Raw genomic sequence first — 16,744 nt, 5'->3', positions numbered from 1 at the left:
TATTTCCTTTGCTCTTGTTTAATGGTGTAACAATTTGCGCCATTTATTTCTATTCATTCATGCTTAATTTTTTTTTACAAGTTGTTCATTCCAAGTTATATTGGTGATATGTTTTGTGACTAAAAATTTAAAAACTAGTTCTATTATTTTATAATCATTCCTAAGAGTTGTTAATATATCAGGGTTTAATTCAAAATTATTGAGGAGTAAGTATAATATATCCTGAGGAGCAAGTGTATTCTGAAGGATACAGATAATGGTCATATTGATGTATTACATACTGACATTTCAGAGGCGTTTGTGATGGGATAGGAATGAGTGAGTCTTACGCAACCTCTTCTCTACTACATTTACGGCTGGAGGTAGGTCTAATAAGAAGCGTATTGAATAATCAATGATATAATTACTTTATAGTTAAAACCATCGTTTTCCTTTTTAATTTAGCAAAGCAGTATTTATTTAATAAAATCACAGATATTAACATATAGTGAATTACAAATTTTCTTATTCAAAACGGAAAATAAAGTCAACAAAATCCTTGAATATTACTGTGATAGATGAAGTATCAGAACTAAATTTCATAAGAAACTAGCAGACCCAGAAGTGCTTTGCTGTTGCTATGTTTGAGGAAGTAAATGGATTAATTGTACACTATTGAAACTTTGATGCCAATTAATATATATATATATATACGGTAACTATAGTTATATAAATGGTGACAGCTAACTCGCTGTATAATCGTTAATTTGGTCTGCTTGATTTATTATTTTTTTAGAAAATTTTATTATCAATGATATTGTCATTTATATACTATAGAAACTATGAATAGTGTTTACATAATAACTCTCACTGTTTGTCAATATTAGTGTTTTTTAATTTCTTTGAAAAATGAAATATGATTTGCTTTTTACTGAATAAAGTATTGTTGGCTTACTTTAATCAAAACCTCAGTTTTTTTTAAATCTTTAGTAAATAAAAAATCATTTAATAGGTCATATAATAACCATGAAAAAATGTATACTTTCTGATGAGCCAGGCGCCAAAAATGCTATATTTTGTTAATAACTTTTTTATTTTTACCGAAAAAATCGGTCCAGCCTATAATCTTCTAGGGACAATTCTGAACATTAAGGAAAAAGATCCATAACAATCGGATGAACTGTATGTGAGGGCATAAAGTACCAACAAACAAATTTTGATTTCTATAAATTAGAGTACATATTATAGGCGAATATTGAACAGCACTGATGAAGCCCTACAAAGTGGGGAGAAACGTCAGATAGTAAATAGTTGAAATCGATTTGGTTCTTTTTTACCGCAACCTAGACCATCTTCACATTTTATAATTTTTCATTATTTTCTTCTTTTTTCAGTTTTCACGAAGAATTTCGACGTTTCCCAATTAGAATCCGACTTCAACAATAAGATTGCAAATACGCTGATGCTGCCGGATTTTTCTTCTGACCCTAATAAGATAATGGCCAAAGTAAGAGATTACTACTTCACTGGAGACAGCGTATCCACCGTCGACAATTTCAAGAATCTAACCGATGTGAGTATACTATATAAAACCATATGAAGCATAATGAATGTCATATGAGTTAGGATATGAGACATGGGCGTATCCAGAGGGGGCTAGAAGGTGCAGCTGTCACCCCTCCCCCCCCCAAGATTGAAAAAATTATTAATTTAATAAAACATGATTTTTTTTTTAAAGCAAATACTAGTTATAATAACTAATAAATCACTGGAACTATTATATATTATGATGTTAAAATATTGGATTCATTCTCTTTTTTCATGCTAAAATGCCACAACCTGATTGATATGGCTTGCCCCCCCCCTCTCCTATGGCTAACTATGGCTCCCCTCTAGTTTTGATCCTGGGTTAAACCCCATTTTTGATATGAAGGAGTTAGAAATCGTTAATTTTTTTCAATTAACAATTTATAACATTAAAGCGGTCGGGACACTTTTAAACATTTAGAATTTATTCGATTATGCCACTGCTTTGCTTTGCTAGTGGCACATCTATAAATAGTTTTGATTTTATTTTTAATTGGACCAAGTTGATTTTTCACAAAGTAACACGATTCTACGGTACAATTCATGACATGCGTCAAATAGAAAATAAATAAAAAAGTTTTCGTTCAATTTGTCCCTATTAAAGCAAAGCAGCAATGTGTATATTTGACCGAAATCAAAATATTACGCACCTACATCGGTTTGCAGATGATCGGTGACAACTGGTTCTCCTTTGGAGTCCTGGAAGGCGCCGTGCTCCACACTGCCCCTGTCTACATGTATTACTTTGACTACATCGGTGAGCACACTATGTCAGAGTTCTTCGGCGACAAGAGCCGAGCCACAGGTAAATGTCAATAGAATCCTTTTAGACTATTGGAATCCAAACTTTCTATTGAAGTAAATAGAAACTAAATTATCTTTTTGTTGTTTTATTTTTTTAGGAGCATTCCACACTGACGAAGCAATGTATATCTGGGAAGTGCATGGGATGCCTCCTCACGCAGGCAAAGATCTGGATATGTCTAGAAATCTGATCAAGATATGGACTAAGTTCATCAAAGACGGGTATAATTTTTATGATAAAACTAGATACTGTTATGAACATGGAAAATCTTTATACTCATGACTTTCGTAAAAGGCGAAGAAAAAATTTCAACTAGTGCTATAACAGATATAAGTTTAAAATGTTCACATATTTTTTGTTTACAAAAGTAGATGTATACAGACGGCAGTTGTTTGCGATGAGTAAGCTGATATTATGAAAAAATAGTAGTTTATGAAAAAATAACAATACATACGCATTCAAAGATAATAATAATAATAATGAAGGCCTAAAGAACCCGAAGGTTCGATGCCGATACCACTAAAAGCTCTGCATTCATCCTTCCAGTGATGCCCATCCAAACCCAATTCCAATAAATCAGTTTTAACGCAATCCTCCCATCTACGTTTCTTTCTACCCCTCGGACGTTTACCCGTCGGATCAGTGTTAATTAACATTTTAGGGATCCGCTCTTTACACGCCGTTATGCTATAACCTGAATTAAATTTACCGGATGTAGTTCCCTCAATTCAGTGTTGTATAGTTTTCTAAATTCTTCCGTTAATTTATTTTTTATTTTCGAAAACTCTAAGGCGCTGTTCATACCTTATGTAAGAGACCACGTCTCGCATCCATAAAGAACAGTGAGAAGGATACTAGTTTTATAGATTCTAATTTTTAGGTTTTTCGATAGAAGACACGAGGCGAGCTAAGCAGTTTCGAAATTTAAAAATAACAAGCATTTCCCGCCTTTAACTTAGCTTTTATTTCCTCATCAATTTCGTTTTTTCTTGTTACCGTAGACAACATATTTTTTTAAAAATATATAAATAAAAATAAAATTTTATTTATTTAATTTTTTTTCACTCTAAATGATGGTTGTTGTCTTTTTGTTTTTAGAGCCCTGGTGAAGACCTGAAAATCAGGTCGAAACGTCGGCATAAATAAATATTTTTTGGTTTATTTATGTTGTTCCTTTGCTAACCGCAAACCCCAACCATGTTCTTCAATCAGTAATCTACGGTCAATTATATACACCTCATTTAAAATTGTTAGTTTTAGACAAAAAAAAAATTGAGGATTACATGCTCAAACAATAATCATATTTAGCCAAGAACAAAAAAAAATATAATTCATAATCATCAAAAAATATTTCAGGGGAAAAGATATACTGGTCAAAAAATAATCTTTATAACCAAAAAAAAAAAGGAAGAATAAAATTTATAATTCTTTCTCAGAGTTAAGCTTAAAAATTGGAAACAATTTATCAATTATGATACAAAATATCCACATAACCTCAACATTCTTAATTGATTCAATTTAAGTATCCGACGTTTGGGCCTATTGTCCTTAAAGATGAAGCTGGTCATCTGTTAATTTACAGCTTTAGTTAAAAAGTTATGATTAACAATTTAAAAAATATTGTTTAATACAAATTAGCATGCCTTAATTCTCAATTTCACAGCTTCCCATTATATTAGTCTTATAAAGATATTGCAGGCTGTTATATATAATATAATTCATGTCTGATATAATATACTAAAATTAATCTAACACAGATAAATAGTGAATAACATATATCTGCTATTAATTGACTTGTATCATTTTATGTTTTATTATTTATATTTCTATACTTTTTCATTTAGCATTAATTATTTTATTTGCAATTTTTGTTATAGTATTATCAGCTAACTTATCAACACCAAATTGATTAACCTACCTCACAAACCCGGGTTTGGTATATTATAATTATATTCCGAATTCTATTGGGTTTATTTTCTTCTTTATTTTATTATTAAAATTATTAAATCTTAAATAAATTTATTTAACTTAATACGACTAATGTAATGTGAGGTTGTGAGATTAATTTTTAAGATATGCAAATTTATAGTTAATAATGTTTTTAAATTTCATAATAAAAGAATTGTAATTAACGCTGTTAATTAATAGGTTGTCCTTGAAATTAAATGGCCTGCTTGACCGAAACGTCAGATATTAAAAGGGAATAAATAAGGAATGTTGAGGCTATATGTTTATTTTGTTATAATTGATAAATGAAATTAAAATATTATAAAAACGAAAAGTCGTACGAAACTGAAATTATATACTAAGTTTCAAACAGATAGAAGACATTTGCTTTTTCGATTAAAATTAACTGATCAGAAGCACCTCTTTATAGAATCGATTTTTCACATTTTATCAATTTTCTCAAAAACAACTATAATGTTCTCGATTTAACTCGGTTAATCAATGTAAAATGAGGTCACATTTTATATCAGATAGATTATATCCAAATTGAAATCTGGCAGGGTTTAAAATTTTGTTTCTTTGGAATAATCAACTATCTGACATTGTTAGGACTAATAAAAATAATGCAGAATGTAAATTTTATAAAATTGATTTATTTTTTATATTTCTGGCATACTTTTTACAAAGAAAAAAGTTAAAATTTCGCAATGATAAATAATGTTAGAAATGCTTTTCCGAAAACTGTTGAATTTGTAGTTAGTCGAATTGTCAACTGAAAACCTCAATTAGAAAATTAGTACCACAAAAATATCAATTCTGAAACTGTGTAAGCACCAACTCAAGGTTGAGTGCCATAGGGTAAGTAGATTGTGAGGCCCTTTCGTATTTACAGCCATTTGGTGAAATTTTCAGACAAGAAATGTGATATTTTCCATATAAGGCCTATGAAAAATCTATGTTTTAATGTTTTTTTAATATTATTTGTTTAATATAAAAGTTATAATATGCTTTTTTGTAGAACTCCAACAGTCCCCGAGGTGACTAAAACAGAATGGAAACCTTACCTCCCAGCTGAGAACTACATGGAAATAACCAAGAACGGCTTCGAGTTGAAGAAAGGTCTTATAACTGAGAGATATAATTTCTGGAAATCACTCAACTTCCGAGACAAACTCATGTAATTTATAGCACAATAAACTTACTCGCCTTATAATCTTGTAAAATTTGTTTAGCTCCCAGATTATTCAACTTCCATTTCAGAGAAGAGATTAAAAAGATTTGAATAATTTTAAAATATTTTATTTGTTTTCTAAAATTATAAATTTTGTAACCTTTCTGGCATTTAAGCTGTACAAGTAGTTAGTATTTTAATTATTTTGACGTTGTTAAGAAACAAAAAATTATAATAAATCTTTTTACGATAAACAACTTTGTTGTTTTTTAGTGGCATTCATTATATTTATTATTAAATATTAATTTAAAATAAAGTTTAAAGGGGAAAATCTTTTGAACAATGCCCATTAAGCTCATATTGTTAAACATAAAACTATAGGCCCGCAATAGAATAAATTATAGAAGCGGTACCACTTGACTCCATGATACCCCAAAACAAACTTGGTCTACGATAGATACGATTGCCATGGTAAGATAAAAACACGAGCGATATGTTTAGACGAGTGGGCTTTGGTTTTGTGAAGGAGAATCTTCAGCACGTCCTGAACAGGAGAGTTGTGGCATTACATCGTTAGAGATTATATCTCTATAATTCTGGTGATACGGTGACCAGAAAGGAAATATCGGAGAACCTTGTGTTCTGCCAGAAGTACTCCCAAAGACTACGTGGGGTTCGAACTAAATTTTATTTTAAATATTATTTTTAGCCCTGACGAAGCCCTGCAACGTGGGGCGAAACGTTGGCTCAATAAAATAGTATAATTATCTACTATTTGAGTTTTTTTTTACCGCACCCGGACCATATTCCATTCATCTATACACACGGTCAATCAATAATCTTCCAGTAAATTTTATTTTAATATCACTTTTATATTCCTTTGTGCAGTAAAGTAAATAATAGTTGATAAGGTTAATCATTTTAGTTAAAGTTAAGTCAACCTATAAGTTCTCATTGTTTTATTAATTTATATGAATTTTTTTCTTTCCTTTTTCATTCTGTGTACATATATTTCTTCTTATTATTAAACTTTTGTACATATAGTTCTTCTGTTCATTCTTATGCATGTACACTGCTTTCAACTTGTTAATTTTACCTATTTTTTTTTGGTTATGTTTACTTAATATTTCGATAATTCAACAGGTGGAAGGTAACACCCCTAGGTTTTCTGTTATCTACATGTAAAGGTATTCGCCAGTGGTTATAATTCGATTATTATTAATATAAGGGTATATTGTGGGTATATTGTTTCGGGGTTATCGTTATTTCCAAGGAAAAAATAACGTGGCGCCTAACGAGCAATTTATTCTTTATTGTTTTGTATTTTTTCCCTTTTGGTGATTATACTTATTTTTTTAAATTATCTTCCTTTAACTCTCCCCCTTCTCCGCTGAGCGTGGGCAAGTATAAACGATAAATATATAACTAAGGATAGATCAAAATTTGCGGTTATAAGATCTGTTATAAGATAAATACACCTAGATATAAAACCCAAAGCAGGGCCCTAGGTACTCAGTAGTGCCGGCCATAAACATTTTGCGCCCTTTGCAACTCTTCCCATGTGACACTGTTGCACTAAACCTGGACCCACAGTATTTCCCAAGTGCTGGTGTCTGTATAACTATCTGATAAGACCAAATGAATAGGTACATCCATGAAAAGATAAATGATTACCCAAAGTTGAAACAATACAACACCATATGTTTAAACACGAATTCAATTGCATCAAAACGCCTGTTGAACAGATTCGATACTTAGGACTCCATCTTGACTTACTTGGAAGAGACTTACTTGGAATCCACACACAAGACTGAAACGACAAGAAACTGCTCGTAGATTTCGTTTGCTACAACACTTACTTGACAAACGCTCTAAACTTCCCATTCACTACAAAAAATTAGTATACACTACAATAATCAGACCAATTTGGACATATGGAATTGAGCTCTGGGGCTCCACCAAACCATCAAATTCTTCCCACATCCAATCGTTAGTCCAAAATCCTACGTAAAATCCTTGATGCTCCTTATTACGTCACAAATAAACTCATTCATAAAGACCTTAACATCCCATTCGTTGCAGATTTGATCCAAACCAGATATGCGTCTTTTTATTCCAAACTCCTTAACCATCCTAACCCATTAATTCTTAAACTTTCATCCTTAACAATCCCTGATAATCCTCCGAGGCGTCTGAAAAGAAGATGGCCACGAGACCTTCTAGTTTAAATTAATGTTTGAAGTACCGCCAATGGGTGGTTCCTTCCCAAGATTTTCAAGAGTATATGAAACATACTACATATTTACTTATTGTATTATTTTGTACAGTTGTAAATTACAATAAATAAATAATTAAAAAAATTGCATCAAATGGACATTTCAGAATCGTGCTATAACCAATTCAGAGGCTTAGAACCGAATAAAGAGCAAGTTGGCGCCTGCTACTCTCTGCAGACAGTGGGCGTACATTAATAAACTTTAGTATACCTCTGGGTAAAAGAAGGGTAGAGGAGATCAGTGTACCTGCTCATAATTTTTTTCCACAAGAGGATACGAAAAATATAAAAATAAACCGCTTTATATTATAATTATATATACTCACGAAGTGATTTTCAATATTTAAAGTCGGATTGCTGTCAGAATACTTCAAAGGGGTTCTACAAACATGTTCTGAAGGATTTCTTGAATTTGATTTCTGCAGAAGGTAACGTAAGACTATTGAAATTATAATTTTATTTTTAAGATACATTTTCAATTGAGGCATAATCGGAGTGCCAGCACAGTTGGGAAACTGTTAATCAGGTAACCTATAATTCCTCATCTCTCCTACCAACAATAGCTTATAGCCTCAGATAACGAATCGATAAGATTCACATGAGGTTGAAATACACAACATACGTAAGGCACAACTGAGTCTAGAAATGAAAGTGATCGTGTTGGTAGGTACGTTGATCATGCTGGCATTTGCAGAGGCCAACCATCTTCCTCAAGGCTACGCACTCATCAAATATATAAGTAGTAAGTGTTGAAAGGTAAATGTAAGTAGACGTACACCTCTCCAATTACCAGTACCAGACCAACCCATCAAAATGTCCCTTCTCTCACACCATTTCCATATACTGAATAGTGTAAAATAATATATCAGGTATTTTTTTTTAAATAAAATTATTTATATCTTTAATAGTCAAGAGACATACATTGGGGGTCGGCCAAGTAAATAATGTTTTCTTTTAAGATACCCATCACAAAAAAAATATCATTGATTAATTTATGAATTTATAATATTTAAATTGATTCGGGAAAAGTTAGATGACGGCGAAGAAAAATATTATAACTTATTCGAAAAGTTAGTTACTTACCATCGAACTTTGTTTTACAATTTTACATGCATAATAAAGAAGATTTCGAGTATTTGCTAGAAAAGTGTAAGGACTTTATGTCCTTTATTTTTATCCTTGCTATTAGGACTGTATGTAATTTATGTCGCAGCTTTGCTTTCATTGTGGGCACATCTAACAAAAAATGTTTATGAATCCATTTTAAATAGACGTATTCAAAGGTAGTAAAGTAGACAGGGGTTCCTTTACCACCTGAGGTCATACTTCAAACCATCCCAAAGTTATTGGGGTTGTTACAAAGTAACACCAGACTATAGGATATATCAAACACAAAATTTAAAAAAACTTGTTTGTCATATGTGCCACTATTAAAGTAAATCAATATGTAGGAGATATCGCCGCCAAGATACAAGCTGCACCGAACCACTGGTGTTGGATAACGACGACACTGTACTGCAACTTGAATTCTATCTGTTGCCTCAGTGGAATCGCTCTTTAAGGTTTTCTCTGAAATGATAACGTTTGACACTTTAGGGACAAAACCTTCACACTCCGTAGTGACTCTTGGTTTCTTAATTGCTAACAAAAAAGAACTTAAGAGACGATTCAACCAACTATACTGGCTACTCAGCAGGACTTCTCATCTATCAGACAAACTTCTAATCCACATGACTATCCCCAGACATATAAGGACCTTTACGGATTGGACTTTGGGGAACATCAAACGTATGCAATCCTTTCAATATAAATCCTTAGACCATAGTCAATGCAACCTATAACGTTTCAAACAGAACTCTACACCATGACCTTCATATCCCTTCTGTCCTTGACCTCATATCAACCAAATTCACAACATTCCATATAAACCTTCCGAATCATGCTAATCCTCGAAGGTTGAAACGGCAGTGGCCAAGAGAGGTATTGTGAAATAAAATCGACAATGGAAATCCTGGCAACGGCCAAATGCTCCGCTGATATAGAGTATTTGTATCTTTGGCCCACTTAGCTTCCAGTGGCTTATTACCTGTGACACGGTGAGAGAACTGCGCTGGGATCTGAAAGAGCCATGCTCTATCCCTCATGCGTGGGTGATAGAGTGGGATCAAGGATCCACAGGGCAAAAGTATTAATATTGTACCTACTAGTGTAAATGTAATTAGGGTTTTTATTTTATTGTTATATAGGTTCAAAATTTTACTTACTTTATCCTCTCCTTATTACTTCATGTACATAGTTTGATTATGTTAATTTTATTTATCTTTCGGTTCAATATTACATATAGAGATTTTATAATTTAGTGGTCAGAACGGATTCCACTAAGCTACTGTTGTTATTTTTTCAAAACTAAGAATATCTCTTCCCTTTAGGGAAGAGGGACCTTACGGTTAAAATTGTTTTAGAAGAAATTTTCATCATGATTGGTTTTATTAAAAAATAAGCTAATACGTACCAATATACTTCATCCTTAGATGGCTATTAGAGACATCGATTATAATCAGTGACGTACATGATTTTTAACTTTTTTTTTACAATCGTCGTATAAACATTTAACGATGTCTAACTGCAGTAAATTATAATATAATTATCATATAATAATAGTATATTATTATATTATAATAATTTTATTGGTGTATGTGTTTGAAAAATAACATAACATAATTATGTTTACTTATGGTTCAAATCGGATGAAGGCTGAGCTGATAACGGTTATCGTTTGGTATTATCCAATTTATCGGAATATTTAGAGATTATTGAAATAATACTGTTTTTGCTAAATCACAGCTATCAGCTAGGCTCTCTAAAGTGATAAACAGTTATCTGTTTAAAAATATTTATCTCTTTGCTTAAACTGTTTAAATACAAGGTCTTCTTTAATACAGGATTAAGACACGAGGATACCAGAGTTGAGTATATTGATGTCATGGCGAGAACTAAATCTGCCATAGTTGATACCTTGAGCTTATGTGATGCTTTCAACATTCATTAACAACAAATGCAAACTTTGGTTTTATGGCCAACATTTTTTTTTTTAATCATTTATTTATTGTTACTTCCAACTGTATAACATATATACAACAAGTAAATTTGCTGTAGGTGAGATAGTGACATGATACAAAGATGTGGAGAATCTACCCATTGATAGAACTCCAATAACATTTCTAGTGGAGAAGATCCCCGGGCCATCTTCTTTTCAGATGCCTGTTAGGATTATTAGGTAATGAAGGAGAAGTCAGGTTAGAAACAAGTGAATTTGGGTGGTTGGGAAGTTTTCCATGGAAGGAATGGTATCTGGTCCTGGCCATATCGGCAACATAAGGGACATTGAGGTCATGATGGATGACTTGATTTGTGACAAAGTAAGGAGCGTTAAGGATTTTACGAAGGATTTTGGACTGTAAGGATTGGATTCGGGAGGAATTTGATGGTTTAGTGGAGCCACAAAGTTGAACTCCGTATGTCCAGATAGGCCTTATAATAGTCATGTAGATACTGATCTAGATCAGTAGATACAGATCCCAAAAGACTGCTTTTGTAATGGATTGGCAATTTAGACCATTTGTCTAGTAAATGTTGTAATAGTCGAAATCGACGAGCAGTTTCCTCTCAGTTCTATGAGGATTCCGTGTCAGTCGTTTGTCTAGATGTAGTCCTAAGTAACGGATCTGTTCGACAGGAATAAGTATTATTAAAGGATACTGTTGGGCAACAGGTCTTTGGTTTACGTGATTTGGTGGGATTTATTGGAATTAATTCTAATCCTCCGATTTTGACACCATTCTTCAAGGGTGGTGATGTGGGATTGGAGGGTTTGGGATACCATTTAAGGATCATTGTTCACTGGCAATAGACATGTATCATCGGCATAGGTGGTGAAGATAGTGTTAGGATGGGTCGGGATGTCAGATGTGAAAACTGTATAAAGTATAAGACCAAGGATTCTACCCTGAGGTACACCAGCAGACTGATGGAATAGGGATGAATAAGCGCTGTATGGCCAACATTGTTGGTGAAATCAGTCGAAAGGCATGATCTGATGTAAACACACTTTTAGAAATGCCTGAAAACCACGAAAAGTTGACGCAGAATCACAATCTTATATTTCAGGAGTTGGTTTGGAGGTTAACTCACTAAAATTCCTGACTCCTAGTAGTACAAGAGCCTGGTGGAAAAAAAAATCAATAATTTCATCCCAATTTTGTATTACTTTAATGAAAACCACGCATGATTACAAGTCAACGTTGTTGAATCTGACAAGTGCAGTTAGGGGGAATACAAAATGGAGACTTTCTAAATATTTAAAAAAATTATTATCGCTCCATATCTTTGAAACTAAAACAACAATAGAAATCCTAATAGATCATAATTTAAAGCAGAGTAAATTTGCTGAAATGGGCACTAGTAGAGCTGTTTGGGTTCAATAGTTCTCGAGAGAGTTTTTTAAAAAAACAAAAAAAAAAACATTTCATGAAATGTATAAAACAAAAAATCAGTAATTAGTGATTTTTTTGTGGGAAATCTTTATCTCAGGAACCATGAGACGTACATACTAATTATCACTCAAATTAAAGCTAGTTTAATGGGCTATAAAGTAGTTTATGACCTTCATCTTCGTAAGAGTAGTAGTTTTCATGTTATTCGTCAAAATAAATTAACAAAATATTGAGTTCTAATCTTTACTTTAGACATCTTTACGTCTCATGGTTCCTGAGATATAGATTTCCCAAAATAAATTCATCAACTACTGTTTTTGATGTACAATTTTTATGAAACGTTGCTTTAAAAAAAAAAAAAGTTTTACATGAACTATTGAACAGCGACCAGGATGTGAGCAAAAAGCAAATATTGTGGCTTTTTTTGATTTTAAACCGTTTAAGCAATTACTCATAGATTTCTTATAGGGTTGAATGAAGGCGTTTCTTAACGTTTAAGGAATCCTCGTTTTCTTCATGATCTCCAATTAAGGCCACATTCCGAATTGAAGGTATGGAATAGTGACTGATTACCATTCAATCCTTTAGCCAAGCTGGTTATGAATTGAGTACATTAAATGTGAAACTTCTCCACATCGAAAGTTGTTTTATTAGACAGGATGTTGCTCTTGAAGGAAATAATAAAAAAAGCTGTTAGCAATTCACTGAGCGGAAATGAATCAACTCTGCCTTGAATGGCATGAATGAAGTGGTCAAAGTAAAAAAAACATTAATTCTTTGAAAAATTATGGTTGTTTGCAAGGTTTTCTTATGGATTCCTGGAACGCCGACACAAACCGGTCTTTTATTGTTCAAAAAGGTAAACTAAATTGTTTTTACCATGGTTGCTATTTTCCCTAAAGAATAGATTGGTAGGCCTCTCAAAATATTCAACACTACGTCGCTATATACGATGATAACTTCATAAGCGATATCTAGTTTACTCTATAGCTGCTCCACGATGTACACAGGTTGGGGTTTGTAATTTGTGGTGTTGGCATTACTTTGTGAATAAATCTTTGCAGATATGGGTATAAGCACATATATTTATATAAATATGTTAGTATATAGCTTAAACGTTGTCTAGAGCAAAATACAAAAAAAGAAATAGGGGTGTGGAATGACACACATGAGTTAGCTGATATGGTCTCGGTCTACTGACAGGCCGTAACTTATATAATGTTATATGCATGCACAATATATTACAGTATATTTGTGCTTTTATATTATTATTATTCCGCAACCCGTAATATCTTCCTACAATTTTGTTGTATATATATATATATATATATATATTGTTAAACTCATCATGTAAGTTATTTATTATTATTATTTTTATTTATTTTGTAGTTCCGGCTTAGATGTGATTTCTTTAAATTTATAAATCTCTGTTATGCTGGAGGTACAGTGTCCCAAAACAAAATTCAATTTATATTTTCCAAAAAATATATATAGGTACATATAATTCATTTATACGACACTTTATAAGTATCAAATAGTTTATATCAAGAGCAAAATCAGTGGAATAACAAAACAGCCACTATGAATAATAAGGTTTATTATAATTCAAAAATTACAAATGGTTGTTTTGTTAGGGTGGGTAGCTTCATATATACCCTATAGCTTCATATCTAAATTCATCAAATACATTTTTCAGATTTTGAAATTAGAAACAATCTTGGGCTTTTGAAAAATAAAATGAACTTCCGTTGGAGAGTACTATATTTATTATAGTATTTACTATACTTGTTATATAGTCTGGCTAAAAATTGAATAATTATTAAAAAATTCACAAAATGAAGCAAAATATTCAACTGTTTCATAAATTCACTTGGTTGCCGTTTTTGAAGGAAATGGCTTTAAAATACCTCTTTTCATTTAGAACTTAATAAAATTTTATAAATAACATTCAAAACTTATCCTAAAATAAGGACCATCCTTCTTTTCCTGGCTATAGGACTAACAGCTTGCACGTTTTCTAACATTCTATCTACAATCCTAACATCTCAACACAGAATGGGGATGCTTACTGCGTCCCGCGCATGGCTCATTTTGGCGAAGTTAAGGTAATATATGTGTGTTACATAAGTTAAACATTTTCAACAATAGTACTTACTTTGTGTAAAGACGTGATATGAACGGATAACAATAAATTAATTTTTAAGACCAGCTTGAAGTTGCTCAAGATATCCAAGAACATATATTTTAAATAAATTATCTGACAAAATGTTCCATAATGAAGATTGGTATTATTAGAAGCATTTTTTTGGGGGGTCAGAATCAGATATCCTGGAACAATTACGATTGTCTGTTTAGGAAATTATGCAGGCTATGCCTTAAGATATTGCTCCAGCCTCATGTGCTGCCCTGATGTCTACCAATGCTGCGACATTTCCTTCTGTTGTAATCACCCCGGGTAAATAATCAGCAATGCCAGCAATTATCATTCTGAAATAGAGTTTCTTTGTAGTTATATTATTAATTATAATGTCACTGATTCATTTGTTTACATTTTTCACAGAACTCCTATCATGCGTCAACTTTTATGCAACGGGATGTAATCCAGTCACAATTCTCTTCCAATGGAGTTTTTCTCTCTAATTTAAAAAAAAAAAAATTCGATACTTGCCTCACAATATCTTTATCATCATACCAATAGTTCTGTTGGGAATGAATATCCTTCCATATAAATTTCATTTATTCTAGTTGGAAATATGACAGATCTAGCTGAATAAAATTTTATTATAAACGTTTTCCATGTGTTTAAGGTTGTTAATTTCGAAACAAACATTTTTAAAAAATGGGTATAAAGGTGATTCTATTTTCTTTATTTCTTCCTACTTTCGCTTGCATTGAACAATACACGTGCGCAGCAGAAGCTTGACGTTATACTCGTTCATGTATGATGTTAAATTTTCGGTCTGCCTTCTTAGATCTTCTGTATTTCTTCCAGGAGCAACTCTTCTGCTTCGATTAAGATATACTGGCCCAACCACAGTTTTCCACATAATGCTTCGGTCGAATATAACCTTAGGGAAATCGTCCTCTGTTGTGGTGCTGTCCATGATGTGCTCAGCAATCTATAGAAGACCACAAAGGGGGCAAAGGATTTTATATCCATTCCGTGGCTATGAAGCTTGGCTTAAAATCGCCATGTCCCGAATAGGAATTGAGAAGGCCTAGAATACTACGGTACGCCTTGGTGACTCAAAGCAACGCGCTCATTGGTCGGAGTGCAAGAGAGTCCGGTTCTAGGTAGGAGGTGCATACCTAAGAATACCCAGAACCACTTCATTATATTCGGTCACTGCCCTTGGGTATCTGCGCCCTCCACACGACTAAGGCCGTTTAAGGATTGGTTCACCCGTTTCCTCAGGCAATTCAAGTGAGGTGTAACGTTGAATCCACTTCCAAATTTTGCGCCAAGTATCCCAAATAAATGGAACACATTCTTGTTACCCATATCCTTATATATATTAATGGGACCGCCCTATCTATAGTTCATCTTAAAAAAAAAATAATGTCCTGCATCACTGCATTGCTCATCGCAGAGAAAAGATATATGGGTTTATAGAACTATATGAATATATATGAAATGATAATTTAATTAATGATAGTACAGCTTAATAGTTTTGTCTAGTTGGAAATACTTTTTTTGTTAATATAACTATACATGGCGTAAACAGAATATTTGGACAGGTAGGATTGGTGTAGACCATTTGGTTTTTTAGTTCTAACTATCTAAGGACGGGGAGTTATTGAGTTGCGAGAACTAACAAAAAACTACAAGCTAAACTAGCCTTGAGGAGGATGGCTAGGATTGAGGTGAGAAGTGTGCCTCGATCCTGAAGCTCAAGTGAACTGAGCCAAAGGAAGCCGAGAGTTCTATGTGCACGTAAAGTGGACAAGATGTATGGCAAAATTCAACTTCTATGAATAAAATCACTAACCTTCAGCTCAACATGGGCCTGATGTCCTAGCTGTTCAGAAATCAACTGTGGAAACTTGGTCACGTAGATTGGTCTCACGTAAAGAGTTATTACGTCCTGAGAGAAGAGTAGGACCAGGTCTGCTATGTAACTCGTGGAATCGATTAGAATGTCTTTTGAAGTATGGTCGAAAAAAATCGACGACGAGGACTGGAGAGGGGCGAAAAGTATTTAGTTGACATTTTATTTTGCCCAAAAAAGGTGCCCTGGCGAAAAACGTTTAGGCAAATTTTTTTTAGGCCAAAAAAGGTGCAGTGGCGAAATGGTTTGGGAACTGCTCATCTAGATACATATACTCATACATAAATTTGATAGACAGACACAGAAACAAATTGCTCTATGATGGAAATTTTTTGTTTTAAGGTATTTTAATTTTAATATTTACCAAAGGATATTGCTTCATTACTGATGGTAATTTTGATTATAATTTACTCTACAGCATAAATTCAAACGGGGCTG

General features: G+C 32.8%; 2 protein-coding genes and 1 long non-coding RNA gene across 3 annotated transcripts in view; 2 read left to right on the top strand and 1 right to left on the bottom strand.

Moving 5' to 3' along the window:
- The window catches only part of LOC106688802 (juvenile hormone esterase), a 27,934-nt gene extending 22,403 nt beyond the window's left edge, over positions 1–5,531 (top strand). Inside the window, exons 7-10 of the mRNA XM_014433443.3 lie at positions 1,374–1,552; positions 2,233–2,371; positions 2,469–2,592; positions 5,337–5,531. Of these exons, the coding sequence (XP_014288929.1) occupies positions 1,374–1,552; positions 2,233–2,371; positions 2,469–2,592; positions 5,337–5,499 (605 nt within the window). The 3' untranslated portion in view covers positions 5,500–5,531. The remainder of the gene's footprint in view (positions 1–1,373; positions 1,553–2,232; positions 2,372–2,468; positions 2,593–5,336) is intronic.
- Positions 1–8,243, bottom strand: part of LOC106688804 (small ribosomal subunit protein eS7) — a 59,577-nt gene extending 51,334 nt beyond the window's left edge. The window contains exon 1 of the mRNA XM_067048874.1: positions 8,091–8,243. Within this exon, the coding sequence (XP_066904975.1) occupies positions 8,091–8,237 (147 nt within the window). The 5' untranslated portion in view covers positions 8,238–8,243. The remainder of the gene's footprint in view (positions 1–8,090) is intronic.
- Positions 8,244–8,366: 123 nt separating this feature from the next.
- LOC136796115 (uncharacterized) overlaps positions 8,367–16,744 on the top strand; it is a 38,644-nt gene continuing 30,266 nt past the window's right edge. Inside the window, exon 1 of the long non-coding RNA XR_010843814.1 lies at positions 8,367–8,506. This is a non-coding gene — a long non-coding RNA (uncharacterized lncRNA). The remainder of the gene's footprint in view (positions 8,507–16,744) is intronic.

Source organism: Halyomorpha halys, unplaced genomic scaffold (genome assembly GCF_000696795.3).
Source record: "Halyomorpha halys isolate HHAL.00 unplaced genomic scaffold, Hhal_1.1 Scaffold1207.1, whole genome shotgun sequence".
Classification (NCBI taxonomy): domain Eukaryota; kingdom Metazoa; phylum Arthropoda; class Insecta; order Hemiptera; family Pentatomidae; genus Halyomorpha; species Halyomorpha halys.
Note: the sequence above shows the minus strand (reverse complement) of the source record. Positions and strands in the feature narration are given on the sequence as shown.